This window comes from Chlorocebus sabaeus, chromosome 7, assembly GCF_047675955.1.
Source record: "Chlorocebus sabaeus isolate Y175 chromosome 7, mChlSab1.0.hap1, whole genome shotgun sequence".
Classification (NCBI taxonomy): domain Eukaryota; kingdom Metazoa; phylum Chordata; class Mammalia; order Primates; family Cercopithecidae; genus Chlorocebus; species Chlorocebus sabaeus.
The window spans coordinates 59,518,869-59,537,268 of NC_132910.1; the positions used below are offsets into that span (position 1 = coordinate 59,518,869).

The window sequence follows — 18,400 nt, forward strand, 5'->3', positions numbered from 1 at the left end:
GATAACAGTTTCAGGCCTGCCATGTTAAGTCTTTTCTGCACAAAATTTGCTCTTGCTTTTTTACATTGAATTTATTGAATTACAGGTTCAAATTTGCATCACATGATTTGAATCGTTGACTAGATGGGCCTTGGTCCATTGCCACTTAGAGGAAAACCTTGGTTTGGATTGATGAGGGTTTTGCTTTGGGAACGTTGTTTTACTTTACTGCCTGCCTGCAGCCTGTGGAATTGTTTCTGCTGATGGGCTGGTTTCCTGCTTGCCTCTGTCCTTGTATCAAGATAACTCATCCCCTGTTGTTTCCGGTTGCCCAGTCCTGGTTGTCAGACTTTTCGGTCCTGGGAGCGTTTTCATGCCTTGGTTCCCAGACTGTGCTGATGCAGCCTATGGGTCCACAGGCTCAGACATGAGCCCACCGTGTGCTGCATTCTCAGGGAGCCATGAGTGCAGTTGAAATAACCTTGCATTTAAAACCTGTCTTACCAAACTGTTCTTTGGAAATCTTGCCTTGGGATTTGAACGTCTTTGCCTTTAGGTTTTGCTCTTTTGTTTCTGTTTCTTTTACTCTTTGGTTTTCTGCTTTTGAGTTTTGGTTGCCTGGCTTCAAAAATCTTATATCACAACCATGGTTTGGGACTATTTCTGTCATCTCCTTGTTCTTCTCTGGGCAGGTTCATTCCAGATAACTTGCCCCTCTCCTGCACACTGTTGGTATCATCGAGGTCCCAAAGCAATGGTTTTGCAGGGGGCTTCTCGGATCCTGAGGGGCATCTCAGTTCTACTGTCCTCTTGCATCATTTATGATTGTATTAGGTCATGCCTGTCCTCTTGCTTCTGTCCTGAACTGATTGACATACACATGCCTGTAAGGTGATCAAGGTGACCCAATGGTTTGCTTTTAGCCACAATACCTATTCCATGATCCTTGCTGAAGCTATTGCCAGACAGTGATGAAATAGGGATTGATTTGTCACTCACTGTGACTGCACTTAGCTGGCTGTGTGTGAGCTTGGGCAGCTTCACTAAACATACCCTGTACCCTAGGATTCCTCCCTCAGCCAGGGTGGCATGGTGAAGGCAGGGAATTGCCCATCCTAAATTAGCTGATCCCAAAGACTTCATTTTCATGGGAGTCTTGTCACCAAATAGCCCTTGGGGACAGGAGTCTTTTTGCCACCATTATTAGAGTTTGAAGTCCTAGTCTTGTCACCAAATAGCCCTTGGGGACAGGAGTCTTTTTGCCACCATTATTAGAGTTTGAAGTCCTACCTATTGCTGATTTAAGGGCTGCAGAAGAGAAGGGCCAAGAGGCCAAGCTGCACAAGGGGCTCCAGCTCCAAGGAGAAAAGGATGGTGGCTGGGGAGTGGATGCTCTGGGAACAGGCTACTGAGCACTTTGAAATATGGCTAGTGCCACTGAGGAACTGAATATTTAATTTTACTTAATTCCAATTAATTTAAATAGCCACATGTAGCTAGTAGCCCCTGAATGGAACAGTTGCAGAGTTAGAATCAGTACAGAGAAGTATCTAGAGCGTGGCCTTCAGGACTTTGATTCAGATTCCGGCTCTGCTGTCTACCCATTGAGTAACCATAGGGACGCTTCGTAATCTTTGACAGTTGTTTTGAGAATTTGTTGTATTCAATATAAAGGGTTTAGAACAGTGCCTCGCAAGAAGTGTGCATTTAGTTAATGTTGACTTCTTATATGTTCACTCAGTAGTTTGAATGGAATGATAGTAGAATTCATGTGGAATATGAAATGCCACTGCTTTTTGGGGTGGGGTGGGGGGTGTGTGTGTGTGTGTGTGTGTGTGTGTATGTGTATGTGTGTGTTATGTTTTCTTTCTTTTAAAAAGAAACTGTTCTTTTGTTGCTCTAGGTTGCTGCAGCAACTGGTCACACAGTAGTGTTGGTAGACCAGACAGAGGACATTCTGGCAAAATCCAAAAAGGGAATTGAGGAAAGCCTTAGGAAAGTGGCAAAGAAGAAGTTTGCAGAAAACCCTAAGGTAATTTCTTATTATTGATGTCTTTAAGGCAAGTCCTCTGACTGCTTTACATTTGCAGGGCAATGGGGGATTTCTGGCTTGCTTTCTCTTTCTTTTTTTCAGTTTGTTCGTGTAAAACTCATTTTTCCATAACTTTAAACCAATATAATAACGTAATTATTAAACATTCAGGGGGTACTGATTACAAAACAGGAGAAGTAAATAATCATTTTGTTGGGTGGGATTTAAGGTTGAGAAGAAAGCTTGTACAGGTAGTGAACTCATTCTAGAAGAACACTGAGAATTTGGAATTGAAGAACACTTGTTTTGCTAAAAGGATGGAAGAAGAAACGGGAAGATAATTTTTATACTACAAGTTAAGAGAATGATATAATAAATATGGTATTTATAGAAACTAAGAGTGAATAATTCTGCTTTCCAGGAGCAGAAGAGATAGAAGAATTTGAGGAACTCCGTAGAGGTTGGGAAAAAACAGCATGGTGGGATGAAAAGGAGTCAGTGACTGAGGGCCATGCTGCTTTTTCAGTGCACTTTCACGTAGGAGTTTGCATTTAATTAGAAATACAGCACAAATCACCCAAACAAATTTTAATTTACCTTTGTCATCTTGTTGAAGTTGCTTAAGATTGATTTCCTTGGGGCTTGGATAGAATTTCTCGCTGTATGCAGACAGAGAAAAGTACGCATAGGGCATTTGTTGTTTCTCACTTCAGTTATCTAAGGTGGTATATCTAGATGCTTTAAAAAAAAATTTTATTATGGTAGAATACATATAACATAAAATTTGCCATTTTAAACTATACAATTCAGTAGCATTAATTACACCTGCACATTCATACTTCATGTAAGTGGAATCATACAATATTTGTCCTGTGTCTGGCTTATTTCACTTAGCATAAAGTTTTCAAGGTTCATCCATGTTGTAACATGTGTCACAACTTCATTCTTTTTTTTTTTTTTATTTCTGAGGCAGAGTCTCACTCTGTTGCCAGGCTGGAGTACAATGGTACAATCTCGGCTCACTGCAGCCTCCAACTCCTGGGTTCAAGCAGTTCTCCTGCTTCAGCCTCCCGAGTAGCTGGGATTACAGGCGTGCACCACCATGCCCAGCTAATTTTTGTATTTTTAGTAGAGACGAGGTTTCACCATGTTGGCCAGGATGTTTTCAATCTCTTGACCTTGTGATCCACCCACCTGGGCCTCCCAAAGTGCTGGGATTACAGGTGTGAGCCACCACGCGCCAGCCAACTTCATTCCTGTTTATGGTTTAATATTCTACTGGATTATTATCATATTCCAATTTAATATTCCATTGGATTTATACCACTTTTTTTTAAACCCATTGTATTAATATGTTCTGACATTGCTAATAAAGACATGTCTGAGACTGGATAATTTATACAGGGAAGAGGTTTAATTGACTGATAGTTCCACATGACTGGGAAGGCCTCACAATCATGGTGGAAGGTGAAGGAAGAACAAAATCATGTCTTACATGGCAGCAGGCAAGAGAGAGAGCATGTGCAGGGGAACTGTCCTTTATAAATCACCCCCCCACGGAGCCTGTCCCATGACATGTGGGGATTATTACAATTCAGGGTGAGATCTGGGTAGGGACACAGAACCAAACCATATCACCCATTTATCTGTTAATGGAATTGGGTTGTTTTTACCTTTTGGCTATTTTGTATAATGCTGCAGTGAACATTGATATACTATTGGTTTGGAGTCTCTGTTTTCAATTCTTTGGGTTATATACCTATAAATAGAATTGCTGGGTTGTATGGTAATCCTATATTTAGCTCTCTGAGGAACCACTAAATTGTTTTCTGTAGTGACTGTACTATTTTACATTCCCACCAGCAGTGTACGAAGGTTCCAGTTTCCCCGCATCCTGGCCAACACTTGCTATTCTCCATGTTTGTTTTGTTTTGTTTCTTACTGTAGTCATCTTAGGTGTGAAATAGTATCTCATTGTGGTTTTTTTTTTTTTCTTTGGAAATGTGGTCTTGCTCTGCTGCCCAGGCTGGAGAGCAGTGGTGTGATCATAGTTCACTGTAGCCTTGAATTCCTAGGCTCAAGCCATTCTGTCACCTGTCCCTTATATTCTTTTTTTTTGAGACAGAGCCTCGCTCTGTAGCCCAGGCTGGAGTGCAGTTGTACAATCTCGGCTCACTGCAAGCTCCCCTCCCAGGTTCACGCCATTCTCCTGCCTCACCCTTTTGAGTAACTGGGACTACAGGTGCCCGCTACCATGCCCGGCTAATTTTTTGTATTTTTAGTGGATACGGGGTTTCACCATGTTATCCAGAATGGTCTGGATCTCCTCCCGAGTAGCTAGGACTATAGATGTGAGCCACCACACCCAGCTAATTAAAAAAAAAATTTTTTTTTTAGAGACGGAGTTGTACTCTGTTGCCAGGGCAAATGTTTAGGCTGCTCTCAAACTCCTGGCCTCAAGTGATCCTCCCACCTTGGCCTCTCAAAGTGCTAGGATTACAAGCATAAGCCACCAAGTCCTGCAATCATTGTGGTTTTGATATGCATTTTTTTTTTCCCAAAGTCTAGTGGCCTTTAAAAGCCAGAGAGGTGACGGTGGAGATAATTTTACCTTCTCTTGGATGAAATTCAAAGAATAAATATCAGAGGCAGATTAATGTTAGAAATGCTTGCTCTTTGGTGCTGTAAAGAAATAGCACTTGAACATAAATTTAATTTCCTCAGCAAGGCCACTTTTACTTTTTGCAGAAAGGGTACACTCGCCAGCAGTTTTGCCACAAGAGTACACCGAACAAAGGAGACAGGGTCATTTATCACATGACATGTCCACTTTACTGCTGTGTCAGGTTTCTGTTGGCTGGAACAGAACTTCACATTCAAATGTATTTGTCTTGATTGGCTAGCAACTTAGAACTTTTAAAAAGAGGCAAAGGCAGAGAACAAAGCAAGGAGGAAGTAACTTGTGAAATGCTGAGAAAGGTAAAAACACCTCTAAATAAGGAAGAGGAACAGGCTGTGACCTAATGCCCACTTGGACCAGTATAAGCATGCCAGGGCAAATGTTTAGGCTAAATTGTGGGAGCTAAGAACATAAAGTACATTGATTTCTTTATTACAACTAGCAGATATTTAAGAATGTTAGCACAGGTCTTAGACTGAATTTTGCTTCTAAGAAAAGTTACTATTTATTCTTAGACGGGGAGGACAGTCTTTTTGAAGAGGAACCTCTACTTTACTTTTTACGTTGAGATCTTCTTCACCTGTCCCTTATATTCTTTTTTTTTGAGACGGAGCCTCGCTCTGTAGCCCAGGCTGGAGTGCAGTTGCACAATCTTGGCTCACTGCAAGCTCTGCCTCCCAGGTTCACGCCATTCTCCTGCCTCACCCTTTCGAGTAACTGGGACTACAGGTGCCTGCTACCACACCTGGCTAATTTTTTGTATTTTTAGTGGAGACGGGGTTTCACCATGTTATCCAGGATGGTCTGGATCTCCTGACCTCGTGATCCGCCCGCCGCGGCCTCCCAAGGTGCTGGGATTACAGGAGTGAGCCACCGCGCCTGGCCCACCTGTCCCTGATATTCTTAATCGTAGTGGGACCCCACACAGGGGATGTGTTATGAGGAGGGTCCAGACAGATGAGATTATAAGAGCCTTGGCCTGAGGATTGGAGTCTAGGACAGAGTGAGCTTGACCCAGATAGCCTGCATTTTCCCCTTGTTTACAAACTTTCAACTAATTATCTCCTTGGGCTGAGTTTTTGAGCGACACCCTAAAGATAAAAGGATAGCCCCTGTACTCAAGTTGCTCAGCTCTGGCTAGCTACTCCTCAGAAGTCTATACTCCTGAGATTTCTCTCCTCTGCCAGGGACACCACTGAGGAGGGAGGTGTCAGTTTCACTTTGCCTAGTTGACATACTATGCTTATCTAGCTCTATACTGACCACCAGTATAAGAGCTACTCACAAGTGGCTACTGAGTGCTTGAAATGTGGCTAGTCTAGATGGAGATGTGCCCTCAGTGTAAAATATACACTAGATTTTAAAGCTGTATTGGGGGAAAAAATACATAAAACATCTCAATGTTTTTAAATATTGATTACCTGTTGAAATGATGGCATCTTAGATATATTGGGTTAAATAACATTAATTTTACCTGTGAATGTCTTTTCCCTTTTTTTTTTTTTTTTTTTGAGACGAAGTCTCGCTCTGTTGCCCAGGCTGGAGTGCAGTGGCGCAATCTCAGCTCACTGCAAGCTCCGCCTCCCAGGTTCACGCCATTCTCTTGCCTCAGCCTCCCGAGTAGCTAGGCAGGTAGATCTCACCTGTTCTACAGAAATATTCTACTAGCCACCTTAAAAAAAGGGAAAAGAGGCCAGGCGCGGCGGCTCATGCCTGTAATCCCAGCACTTTGGGAGGCCGAGGCGGGTGGATCGAGACCAACCTGGCTAACATGGTGAAACCCCGTTGCTACTAAAAATACAAAAAAATTAGCTGACCTTGTGATCTGCCTGCGCCCGGCCTCTTTTCCGTTTTTTTAATGTGGCTAGTAGAATATTTCTGTAGAACAGCTGAGATCTAACTGCTTATTCCATGATAATTTTGGATGCCTTTGCTGATTATGACTATTTTGATGCCCTGGGGACAAATTATACCATGAAATAAAATGGCGGCTTATAGAGGCACCATCTACGATTCTGTCCTTATTGAGGTCTGTGGAAACCTGGAGTCACAGGAGGAAAATGAGGAAACAGTGAAAACTGCGAGCTCTTTGGCAGCGGAGGCTATGTCTAGCTTGTTTTCGGAAACAAGAGTTTCAGGCACACGACTGGCAATAATTATTTGATAAATGCTAAGTCGGCTTTGTTACCCCGGCTCCTGCCCTTGCTCTAATAGGAGCTAGTCTCTGCTTTTATTAGAGATGGATAGTCAGCACCACCTCAAGACTAGTGGATGGTGCGGAGCTGTGGAAGGATAAATTACAGGCTTCGTGGACACTTTGAGAACAGATAGGGTGGGCCAGTACAGGTGCTCTGAACACCCAGTTTACTAACGGGAGCAGAGCTAAGAACTTGATTTCCAGTGAGCCGGGTGAATGTTCTCTTCTTCCTCCCACTGCATTAGGCTGGCGGTGAATTTGTGGAGAAGACCTTGAGCAGCATAGCGACCAGCACGGATGCAGCCTCTGTTGTCCACAGCACAGACTTGGTGGTGGAAGCCATCGTGGAGAATCTGAAGGTGAAAAACGAGCTCTTCAAAAGGCTGGACAAGTTTGCTGCTGAGTATGTAACCTCTGGACAATTTTTTTTTTTTACTTTGTTTTTCATTTTTATTTTTATTTTTTATAGATTAGTGGGTACAAGTGCAGTTTTGTTCCATGCATATGTTATGTAATGATGAAGTCTGGGCTTTTAGTATACTCATCACCCACATAGTGAATACTGTACCCAAATAGGTAATTTTTCAGCCCTCACCACCCTTCTACCTTTTGGAGTCTCCAGTGTCTGTTATTTCCCTCTGTATGTCCATGGGTACCTGTTACGTAGCTATCACTTATATGTGAGAACATATGGTATTTGACTGAGTTGTTTCACTTAAAATAATGGCCTTCATTCCTGTTCATGTTGCTTCAAAAAACATGATATTCTTTTTTATAGCTGAGTAGTATTCCATGGTGTATATATGCCCCATTTTCTTTAATCAGCCATTGATGGACACTTAGGTTGATTTCATGTCTTTGCTGTTGTGAATAGTGCTGCAGTAAACATATGAGTGTAGGGATCTTTTTGATAGAATAAGTTATTTTCCTTTGCATATATACCCAATAGTAGGGCTGCTGGATCGCATGGTAGTTCTATGTTTAGTTTTTGAGAAATCTCCATACTGTTTTCCTTAAAGGTTGTACTAATTTATATTGCCTTAGCAGCATGCATGGGTTCCCTTTTCTCCAGATCCTCACCAACATCTGTTGTTTTTGACTTTTTAATAAAAGCCATTCTGACTGGTATCAGGTGCTAAACTCATTGTGTTTTTAATTTCCATTTCTCTGTTGATTAGTGATGCTGAACATTTTCTCATATGTGTATTGACCACTTGTGTGTCTTTTTTTGAAAAATACCTGTTTATGACCCCTGGACATTCTTGATAGGGGTTGAGGGGTCCCTCCCTGGGCCTTGAACTTTCCTCGTTGTTTATTGCCTTCTCCCAGGAAGGGATCCTCTAACCAAGTTCATCCACCTCCCTCTCTCCTACCCCTCAGCTATTTCAAGAAGAGCCAGTATGGTTTCCTTTGTTCTTCATCCTCCCACTCCCAGTTTGCTTCGGAGGCTTGGGCTGCCCTGATCTGATCCTTGTCCTAAATGAGGGTAGAATTACCCATAGTAACCTGGAGGGGTCCATCCAGGGACAGGCCTATATGTTTCTTGAAGTGTGTGGGTCTTGAGTACTCCTATGCTGGAGAATGGAAGAGGCTTGGGTCCTCAAAACACGAAACTGCTCTTATGTTCCTTGGTTCATTTCACACTGGCATCTAGAGGCTGCAGAGACGTCTGACAGCAGACAGTTAAGGACATGTAAGGTACTCCTGTACTCTGTTCTCGGGCGTAGGAGTACCCTACGTGTCCTTAACTGTCTGCCAAGGACTCTCAGAGCAGTTCTGTGTTTCCTCCTTTTTTGGATGGAGCAAACAGAATGGTGTAATTGAAGGGATTGCCTGTAGGCAGAGAGGAGTTTCCTGTTTTGAGCTTTATCTGGGTTCCATCGAAGTACTCTTGGGAGCGTTAAAGGAGCATTGACTTCTTAGCTGCCTGGCTTCCTGGGTGGAATTCTTCCTGGCAGAATGTACCTCGGGATCCAGAGCCTTCGAGTGTGTGACACTTGACCCACTGATCAGTGCTCTTCTAGTGACTTGCTTGACTATACTTCATGCTTCTTGGTTGGAATTGAATGGCAGAATAAGATTATATGACAAAAACAATTCTCAGGGCACTTCCAGTGGGCAGTGGCTAAAGAGAGACACTTGCATACCAGCTCGCCAGATTGTCAACCTTCAGAGATGGGTGGCCTTGTGGCCAGAGAGGCCCTGCCCCTGACAAAGAGACTTGCCTTTCTGTCATCTGTACATCACTGCCAGTCAGTGTCCTTGTGCGTTTCACACTGGCATCTAGAGGCTGCAGAGACATCTGACAAAAATAGAAGAACTTGTGGTACCAGGGCTGGCTCCCAGGCCAACAGGGAGCCCTTTAGAATAATAAACACCCACCCCAAAAAAGGGAGTCTTGTCAAGCAGTTTGATCTTTATTGAAAAGATTGGTCACTCTTGGTGACAGTGAAAGGCCTGACTGCCCTCCGTTGTCTGTGTCTGCTACAGAAGGATCATTGGGGAAAGTCAGGAGGCCTGGGCCTGGTGCCGACCCCCCCCCCACCTCCGACCTTGGAAAGGTCCTCAGTTTCATCATCTGTAATGTGAGTTGAAGGGTTTGGGGTAAATAATTTCCTAGACCTTTCTGACTCTAACTCTCCAACACTAGCTTCCCCCATGGGTAAAATAGGAGCAGCAGCACTGGTACCTGTTGTATAGAGTTGTTTAGGAAATTCCCTTAATTTAGCTCACATTTCCTGAGTGCCTGTGTGTATCAGGCACTCACTATACTAGGCTCTTTCACCTGAAGTGATGCAAAACAGATATGACATGTGAAAGGAAGATATGACCCATAGTCACACCGAAGATGTGGCTTTGCTTCTGACCTTCTCCAGCTTTCTTGGCACTGTTTGTTTTTGTTTTAGATCACCACCATTACTGAAAACTTGCTACGTTTTTTAAACAGCTGTATTGAGAGGTACTTTACTGGCAAGTTTTACAGTTCTATCCTATAATAGGAGAAGAAAATACAGTCAAGTGATACATTTCCGGTTGGAAGCCCTGATGAAACAGTTGCATCCTGGAGAGGAACATGACTTCTCTAGCAGCAGCCTAAGACACACTAATGAAAAGTATGACCAGGCCCACAGGCAGCCTGAGCGAAGTCCTGACTTTACCGTTTAGACAAAGTACAGACTGTTGGATCCTTTGCCGTCCCCACCACCCCTCCTGTCTTCTTGATGCTAGGGTCTAGGGGCATTGCTAATCATCATTGTGCTTGTGTTGTCGATTTTCTTTTAGAACATTTAAGAGAAAAGTAGTTTTTTTGGTACCTGAGTGTCAGAATGGGAAAAACAAAAGATGGTTCAAGACAGGTGTGTCCAGGAAAATATAAGATACTTTATTTATTATTATTATTATTTTTTTGAAACGGAATCTCGCTCTGTCACCCAGGCTGGAGTGGAGTGACGTGATCTCAGCTCACTGAAACCTCTGCCCCCGGGTTCAAGCGATTCTCCTGCCTCAGTCTCCCTAGTAGCTGGGATTACAGGCATGCACTACCATGCCCAGCTAATTTTTGTATTTTTAGTAGAGATGGGGTTTTGCCATGTTGGCCAGGCTCATCTTGAACTCCTGACTTAAAGTGATCCGCCCACCTCAGCCTCCCAAAGTGCTGGAATTACAAGTGTGAGCCACCATGTCCAGCCCAGAGTACACTTTTTTTGTAGACGGAAAGACAGTCCTGTGTTTAATATGTAAACACAATGTCTTGAGAGAAGACAGTGTGAGACCTTTAGGAACAGAGTCATCCTGACCCTGTTGGGAGAGGCAGAAACAGAGGTCTGCTGATCATTTCCTCCTTCTGATAAAATGCGCCGGAGTGCCTTGGACTGGTGAGACCTGGAACCGGGCTCTGATGTCACTTTGTTTTACCAAATGTGCCCGAGTTTCCCATTTTTGCAGGTGAATGGCCCTTCAAACGTTCTATGAAAAGGGGTATTACGATTGTAATACTAATCTTTAAAATAACCCTTTCTTTTCTTAAGGGGAGTATGGAGCCACAGCTGGCTCAGCATTGGGCCCAGGCTGTCTCTGCTCTGCTGTTGTGGTTCCAGGTGCTTGTGGTGCAGGTTGTGTGGTTGAAGAGCGCTTGTGTTGACCACACACATTGTTATTGGAAGAGGATCTTTATTTCATTACCTTCTGTAATGGGGAATAGTTTTTATTTTTTTCCCCAATGACCAAAGCAAGAAACTTTGAAAACTGAAATATTAAGACCTTAAAAAATGTCATTTTTGTTTTAAAAAAAGGAAAACCTGGCCTTTAAATGGCCTACTTTGGAAGCTGTTGGAGAAGGCAGATGTGCTCCTACCTGGAAAGAGAAGTCTCTCCACTGCCTACCCACGCTGGCCTCACCTTTTACGTCTCTTCCCTCCTTTCCAAATAACTGGTTTCTTCTCCCTTCTCTTCCTCCTCTCCTCCAACCGGACTTAAGCAGATTATAGTATTGCCTTTTAGGTAAGCAGGAACCCCCAAGTCTGGTCAGTAAGGGATCCTTGCCTTTCCTGCCCTGTCACAGGCCATCTTGGTTGCAGTCAGCACCAGACCGGTTTGTATGTTTTTATCCACAAGGTGGCGCTGCAGGAAAGCCTGGAAGTTGGCCTTTTTAAAGCTTTTCCTCTCATGCCTTTGGCACCCCACTTTACTGTGACCTTAAAAAACTAAATTTGGTTTAAGTCAGTATGGATTTTTTTAAATTAATAAGTTAATGTTTTATATATGCATATGCCTATATCCTCTTTTCCCCAGATCTACCTGTGTAACCTTTAAATTTTTTTGAACCATGTTGGTTTCCTTGTTTTAATTTTTATTTCCATCCAATGGAAAAATAAAGCTTTTCACTTGAGGGAAAGTATCTTAATTCATGTTTATTATCAGATGTTTCTGATTGAGGATTTATGTGTTCATTTAGAATTTTGTCTTTTAGGTCTCTTTCTTTCATTATTCTTTGATCACTGAGAGTTTCATTTGTGACTGGAATTGGTTAAATAGCTTAATTAGCCACCTCCTGTTATCTCATATACCTTGGAAGTTAACTGATACAAGTAGGTAGGGGAAATTTTGTTCCGGAAAATCAAGGAAGGATTGGTGAAAGTTAAATATCCCTTTGGAACAGGAAATTCCAATTTTATTTACCTTCAAATTTCAAAATTTAAAAACTGAAGCATCACTTGATTTCAGCCTCTTGTATGAAGATGTGTCTTTTCCCTGATTCCTCCAATGGGTCAGGACAACAGATGGGGCAGTAACTAGTCACCTTGCGCATTGCACCCAAGAGTCATGCTATTTCGAAAGATGAGATTCACTCTGATACGCCACCATATTTTCTCTTCACAGACATACAATCTTTGCCAGCAACACTTCCTCCTTGCAGATTACAAGCATAGCTAATGCCACCACCAGACAAGACCGATTCGCTGGCCTCCATTTCTTCAACCCAGTGCCCCTGATGAAACTTGTGGAGGTCAGTGGGTATCAGCTTGTGTGTGTCTGCCAGCTCTCTCAGTCCTGCTTTTCTGTGTTACATCAGCCCTGCCACCAGTTGCCTAGGATGGGTTTTAACCTGAGGGTAGAAGGTTGTCCCTGAGGCTCATATCTAGGAAAGACCCTATGCTTTGTTTCTTCGCAGCCCTGTGTTTTGCTTAGTGATGTCCAGAAGGGCTGTTAACTTTGTGGAATGTCATTTACTTATTTGTGCCAGAGCTGATGGTCAGTGCTGAGAGGCATCAGAATGGGAAGGCACCACTAGAAACCACAGGCTTGATGGGACCATGGAGAGGGCAGCTACACATGTTCATATTATCTCTTTGAGGTCAGCTTGCCCATGCTGTAAATGCAGTTCTCATTAGATCCATTCTACTAGCTTGTCCACAGTTCCTGGGGTTAATTCTGACCCCATGTAATGGTGCCTTAGCGTTGTCCCCAGATGAGGTACGTCTCCTGTGTGTTGTGATCAGAGCTATTAAAACCAGCTCCCACTGAGTGCGGTGGCTCATGCCTGTAATCCCAGAATTTTGGACGTGGAAGTAAGTGGATTGCTTGAGACCCAGGGGTTCAAGAACAGCCTCGCAACATGGCAAGACCCCATCTCTACAAAAAATAAAAAATCAGCCAGGTGTTTTGGTACACGCATGTAGTCTCAGGTACTTGGAAGGCTGAAGTGGGAGGACTGATTGAGCCGGGAGGTTGAGGCTGCAGTGAGCTGTGGTTGCACCACTGCACTCCAGCCTGGATGACATAGCAAGATCCTATATCAAATTTAAAAACCCCACAAGTAAAAATATAAAACCAGCTTCTGATAGCCTTGAGCCTCCTGACCACAAACCTGGAAGGTGGAGGCAGGAGGCAGGGAGGGTTTCCCCAGCATCCTATTTGGAATGCTTGGAGACTCCAATATGTTGGAGTTGGAGTCACAGTAGGCAATTTGCAGCTGAAATGGGGCAACTTGCCTTTTACAGGGCCCTAATTACAGGGTCTGAGAAGCAGCCACTATTAAAGTATCATTTGTTCTGAGGTTGAGGAGTTATTGCCGTGCGAAGTGTGGGGGACGCTTATGCTGCCATGCGGGTGATGTAGGGCCAGATAAACCTCCAGAGACTGACTGTGGCCTCTCTGGGATTGTGTATCATCTGTTTTCTTCCTTATTGCCTTTTCCAACTCCTTTTCCTTCCTTTATCCTCGTCATTCCCCCGCCACTAAGCATAAGCATTTTTAATAAATCATAACAATGGCCATTTTTTTAGTTTTCTCTCAAGTGACAACTTCGACCATCTTGCAATAGGACTTTTCTGTCTTGCTAACATTGTTTCTCAGCTTCTTCCTATTTTCTCCTATCCCCTAAGTCTGATTTTTTGAGGAAGTTGAAGAATGAGGGGAGGGGTTTGGGGAACAGAAGAAATAGTGTTTATCCTCATGCAGATAAGAGCACAGAAGTGGCGTGCATTTCCAACATTTCAGTACTTAGGGACTAATTTCTTTAGTTATTATATTGTATATATAAGTGTTTTAGAGATAGACACATTCTGTAGATTTACTTTAATAATGTTTTCAACTGCATTTATCTGGTAACGTATGCTTTTGTCTTTGGAAGTGTAGTGTGTTGGCTGTTAATAGCTGGTGTTTAGCAAATGCTGCTATTTTCTAGAAAGTATTTTGTAAAAGTATTCTTCTCTATTCAGCTTTTATTGTTTAACTTTAACTCTTCCTTGTGTTACTGGTGGTGTACACCAAAATGACTTGTATAATAAGCTGAGTGGCTCCTTTACTTAGGACTGGGTTCATTTAAATGTATATGTATGTATTTTTTTTCAGACTCAGTTGTAACTATGAGCAGCATATCTATACAAATTACTGTTTGTTGAATGAATGAATGAGTGACTAAACATGCGTCTCTCCTGTTTAAAAAAAAACAACAAACCTTCACTATTGTTAACTCCTTTAAACCAAAAACTTATTTTGAAAACTCCATAGTCAGCAACATTTGTCCCAGCTCAGTCTGTGGTTTTGATGCAGACTTTTTAGACCTCCTTTCAAACAGCTGTGGGATTCTGTTTGATTTGTGGTACCCACAGGGTAGCTTCTGGTCTTTCTCGTCCTCCTCATCTCCATCTTCACTGTGTCTTTTTCTGTTTCCATCCATTCACTTCTCTTGGTGTCACGACATGACACCATAGCCCAGGCTGTGATCACATGAAACAGGAGTGAGAACTCTTCTTCATTTATGTAGCACCTTTCATCCCTGCACAGACACTAGCTCATTAGTTCGCCAAGTCAGACGGCCCTCTTGCACCGTGAAGACATGCCCCAGAGGGTCAAAGTAGACTCTTCGACTCTGATTGAAGTTCTTTACTGGCCTTTACGTTTTACATATATATATATATAAACTTCATCTGGTTCTTTCCATTTACCAAAATCTAATTCCCGACACATGAGTTCTGTAAATGCTTACTGAGGGCTGACTGTGTGAGGCATTGTGCTTGATGCTGTCCCCTACAGAAGCCAGTAGGACAGCCCTTGTATCCTTGCCTGCACCTCACAGAGGTCAGGAGGGCTGCTGCAGCAGGTAGCAGGCCCCGCTTGCTGTAATAAAAGCCTTCCCCAGCAGGATGAATATGTTCTAAAGCCAAGGGGCCGCTGGCCTCTAGAGCATCTGTGTGGCAGAGGGTGGAGTCATGGGAGGAATACTCAGGTAGGAATCCAGGAGACCTGTCACTTTGGCAAATTACTCCACTTTCCTGGGGCTCCTCATCGTCTATAATAGAAGGTCAGGTCCCATGCAGAGGACTTTAAGGGCAACCATCATATACTTCCAGACTTCAAATAATTAAATAACAGAAGTCAGCATTTATTGAGCATTTGTGCTTAGGCTTTGTGCTTTACTCCCAATCTAACTTCATTCTCCTTGAGGTGAACAGAGAGATTTCAGTGTCATTTCAGTTTCAAGAAACATACTCAGGGTCACACAGCCAGTAAGTGATGCAACTGAACCCAGGCTTGTCTCAACAACAAAGCCTGTAAAACTGTCCTATACACACACATACACACACACACGTACACACACATACTTACATTTTAAGCCTTGATTTTGTACATTCTACAGTACTCTGTTGTCTTTTTTTTGTCTTTTTTTTTTGAGACAGTGTCTTGCTCTGTCACCCAGGCTGGAGTGCAGTGGCATGATCTCGGCTCACTGCAACCTCCATCTCCCGGGTTCAAGCTATTCTCCTGCCTCAGCCTCCCAAGTAGCTGGGACTACAGGCACATGCCACCACACCCTACTAATTTTTGTATTTTTAGTAGAGACGGTGTTTCATCATGTTGGCCAGGATGGTCTTGATCTCTTGACTTCGTGATCTGCCCGCTTCAGCCTCCCAAGGTGCTGGGATTATAGGCATAAGCCAACACACCCAGCCTCTGTTGTCTTAAAATAGTCATTTTGGGAAATACATTGTTTCTGGCTTGACATTCCTACTTCTATGCTGAAACTCAAACTATTTTTGTTGCCTATATGGAACCTTTTGATCAATCATTCCTTGAACCATTCTACTGAAGTTGCTTGCTGACTCTGGTCATAATTCTCTGCTTTGCATTTCCAGGTCATTAAAACACCAATGACCAGCCAGAAGACATTTGAATCTTTGGTAGACTTTAGCAAAGCCCTGGGAAAGCATCCTGTTGCTTGCAAGGTAAGAGTATGGGTAGCTTGGGAAGGAGGTGGTTCTTTTCTTCTTGGACCCTGACTTATTCCTGGTAGAATTCTTCTCATAGAATTATGTGAGAGGGAGCATTGTATACTGCAAGCTTGTCCACGTGCTGTAATGAGCAGTCCGCGCCTCCTGTTCTAGTTTGTAGACAGGGAAACTGGACTCCTAAGCCATGCCTAAGGCCATCAGGTGGATAGTCTGAGACCTGAATGGAGCTGAGGACTCCAGCTGAGTAGAAGACACAGTACTGCTCTCTAGGTCCTGGCTTTTGTCTCCTAATGAATGGCTGCATTTTCATAAATGGTTTTGGTTGCCCTATCAGCTTTAACTTCTACTGGGCCGCTGGGAGTCCGAACCCTGTGTGTCAGGTACAGCCTGGTAAATACATACATCCCTCACAGAAAATGAGGGCTTTACTTTTGCAAAAAATACTACAGATGGTGAAATAAATGATAAGACAGTAAGTGACCAACCTGCCAAAGTAGCAGTAAGGAACCTGTTTCTCACCGGAAAGTTGCATTATGTGTTTGTTGTTTGTTGTTTTGTTTTTCAAGAAGCAGCATGGTTTAGTAAAAAGCCTGCTTGACTTCCGTCTTTTTTCCCCCTTTCTTAAGCTACCCAGTTATTGTATATAAAATAATCCCAGTTGCTGAAATGATAACCTACCTGAAGGTAATTATTTTGATTACCTTAAGTTTCTCCATTTGCTTTAGTTCTTCTTTAGTTCCCCCAAAACTCAGGGACTATACTTATGCATGACTTGGCAGTTTTTGTTAAGGGGTAGTTTTGTCACAAAATGCTACACCATTACAAAGATTTACATATGAGTCATCTACTTTTTTTTTTTAAAACCATAATCCTTTATATCATTATAGTTCTCATAGCAAACGTTTGCTTTCTAAAATATTCTCGAGTTTGAACTCACAGTACTGTACTAACTCATGAAAAATCATGTTGTTCATGAATCATCTGAAGAAGCCATCTGTTGAGGTGGACTCCAGCAGCCGAAGAAAGCAGGCTTGTGTGTTCTGCTCTTCCCTGTCCATGGGTAAAGTGTTGTTAGGGAGTCTCATGTTTTAACGCCCATTTTTTGTTTGTTTAGTTCCGTAGTCTTAAGTCATCTAGATTTCTAAAATCATGTTAATAATTGGATGTTATGATTGTACTTTCTTACCCAGTTATGCTTTGTTAGTGGAAGAAAGTAGTAATAGTATTGAAAAGAACATCTGTGCAAGACAAAAAGATATGGAAACAGAAGTATAGGGAAAAGTTAATGATTATCTTCAGCAGCATAATCATTAATTTACAAACTAATGATTCAGTCTTCCATCAGAGTGGCCACGGCAGCTGCAGAGATGGGAACTCTTTATTCTCATTAAGTTGTTCTCGTTAGGTCATTCCAGAACTCTTTCTGTGTGGTATTCTAAGGGCTTTCAGAGGGTCTTTCTGGGTCAGTTATTGAAGCTCTTGATGAGGCATCTGGACAGCATATGGCAACCACATAGGACAAGGGTCAGCAAACTTCTGTAAAGGACCAAATAGTGAATATTTTCAGCGATACAGTCTCTGTTGCAAGTACTTAGTTCTATTGTTGTAGCATGAAAACAGCCATAGACAGTATATGCAGTATGAGTGTGGCTGTGCTCCAGTAAAACTTGACTTACAAAAACAGACTGTGGGTTGGATTTGGCCTACAGTATTGTACTTTACCAATACCTGACATAGAAGAGGGACATTAATATGCCTGGAATGTGCTTTCCTAGTGAGATTTCATGAGGGGAGTGTGGTATAAAGGTTAAGGGTATGAACTAGCCCGACTGGGTTCAAATCCTGGCGCCGGCACTTATTAGCTGTGTAACCTTAGGCAAGCTACTTAACCTCGCTGTGCCTCAGTGTCCTCATGCCTCACATAGGGATAATTATAGTACCTGTCTCACAGGGTTATTATGAGGAATGAATAAATAAATTTTTTAAAGTATTTAGAACAGTACCTGGCACACAGTAAGTATAGTAAATAAAATGTGTTTAATAAATAAGAATCTGAAAAATATGAATTTGATTACATAAAATAAAATTACTTTATTTAAAGACTATGTCTTCTGCCAGGGACGGTGCCTCACGCCTATAATTCCAGCACTTTGGGAGGCCAAGGCACGTGGATCACTTGAGCCCAGGAGTTTGAGACCAGCCTGGGCAACATGGCAAAACCCCTCTCTACAAAAAAATAGCTGGGCATGGTGGTATGCACCTGTGGTCCCAGCTACTTG

At 42.7% G+C, this 18,400-nt stretch overlaps 1 protein-coding gene across 1 annotated transcript in view; it reads left to right on the top strand.

Moving 5' to 3' along the window:
* The window catches only part of HADH (hydroxyacyl-CoA dehydrogenase), a 45,465-nt gene that overhangs the window by 17,615 nt on the left and 9,450 nt on the right, over window positions 1-18,400 (top strand). The window contains exons 2-5 of the mRNA XM_007999475.3: window positions 1,883-2,011; window positions 7,134-7,291; window positions 12,268-12,394; window positions 16,026-16,115. Coding sequence (XP_007997666.1) covers window positions 1,883-2,011; window positions 7,134-7,291; window positions 12,268-12,394; window positions 16,026-16,115 — 504 coding nt within the window. The remainder of the gene's footprint in view (window positions 1-1,882; window positions 2,012-7,133; window positions 7,292-12,267; window positions 12,395-16,025; window positions 16,116-18,400) is intronic.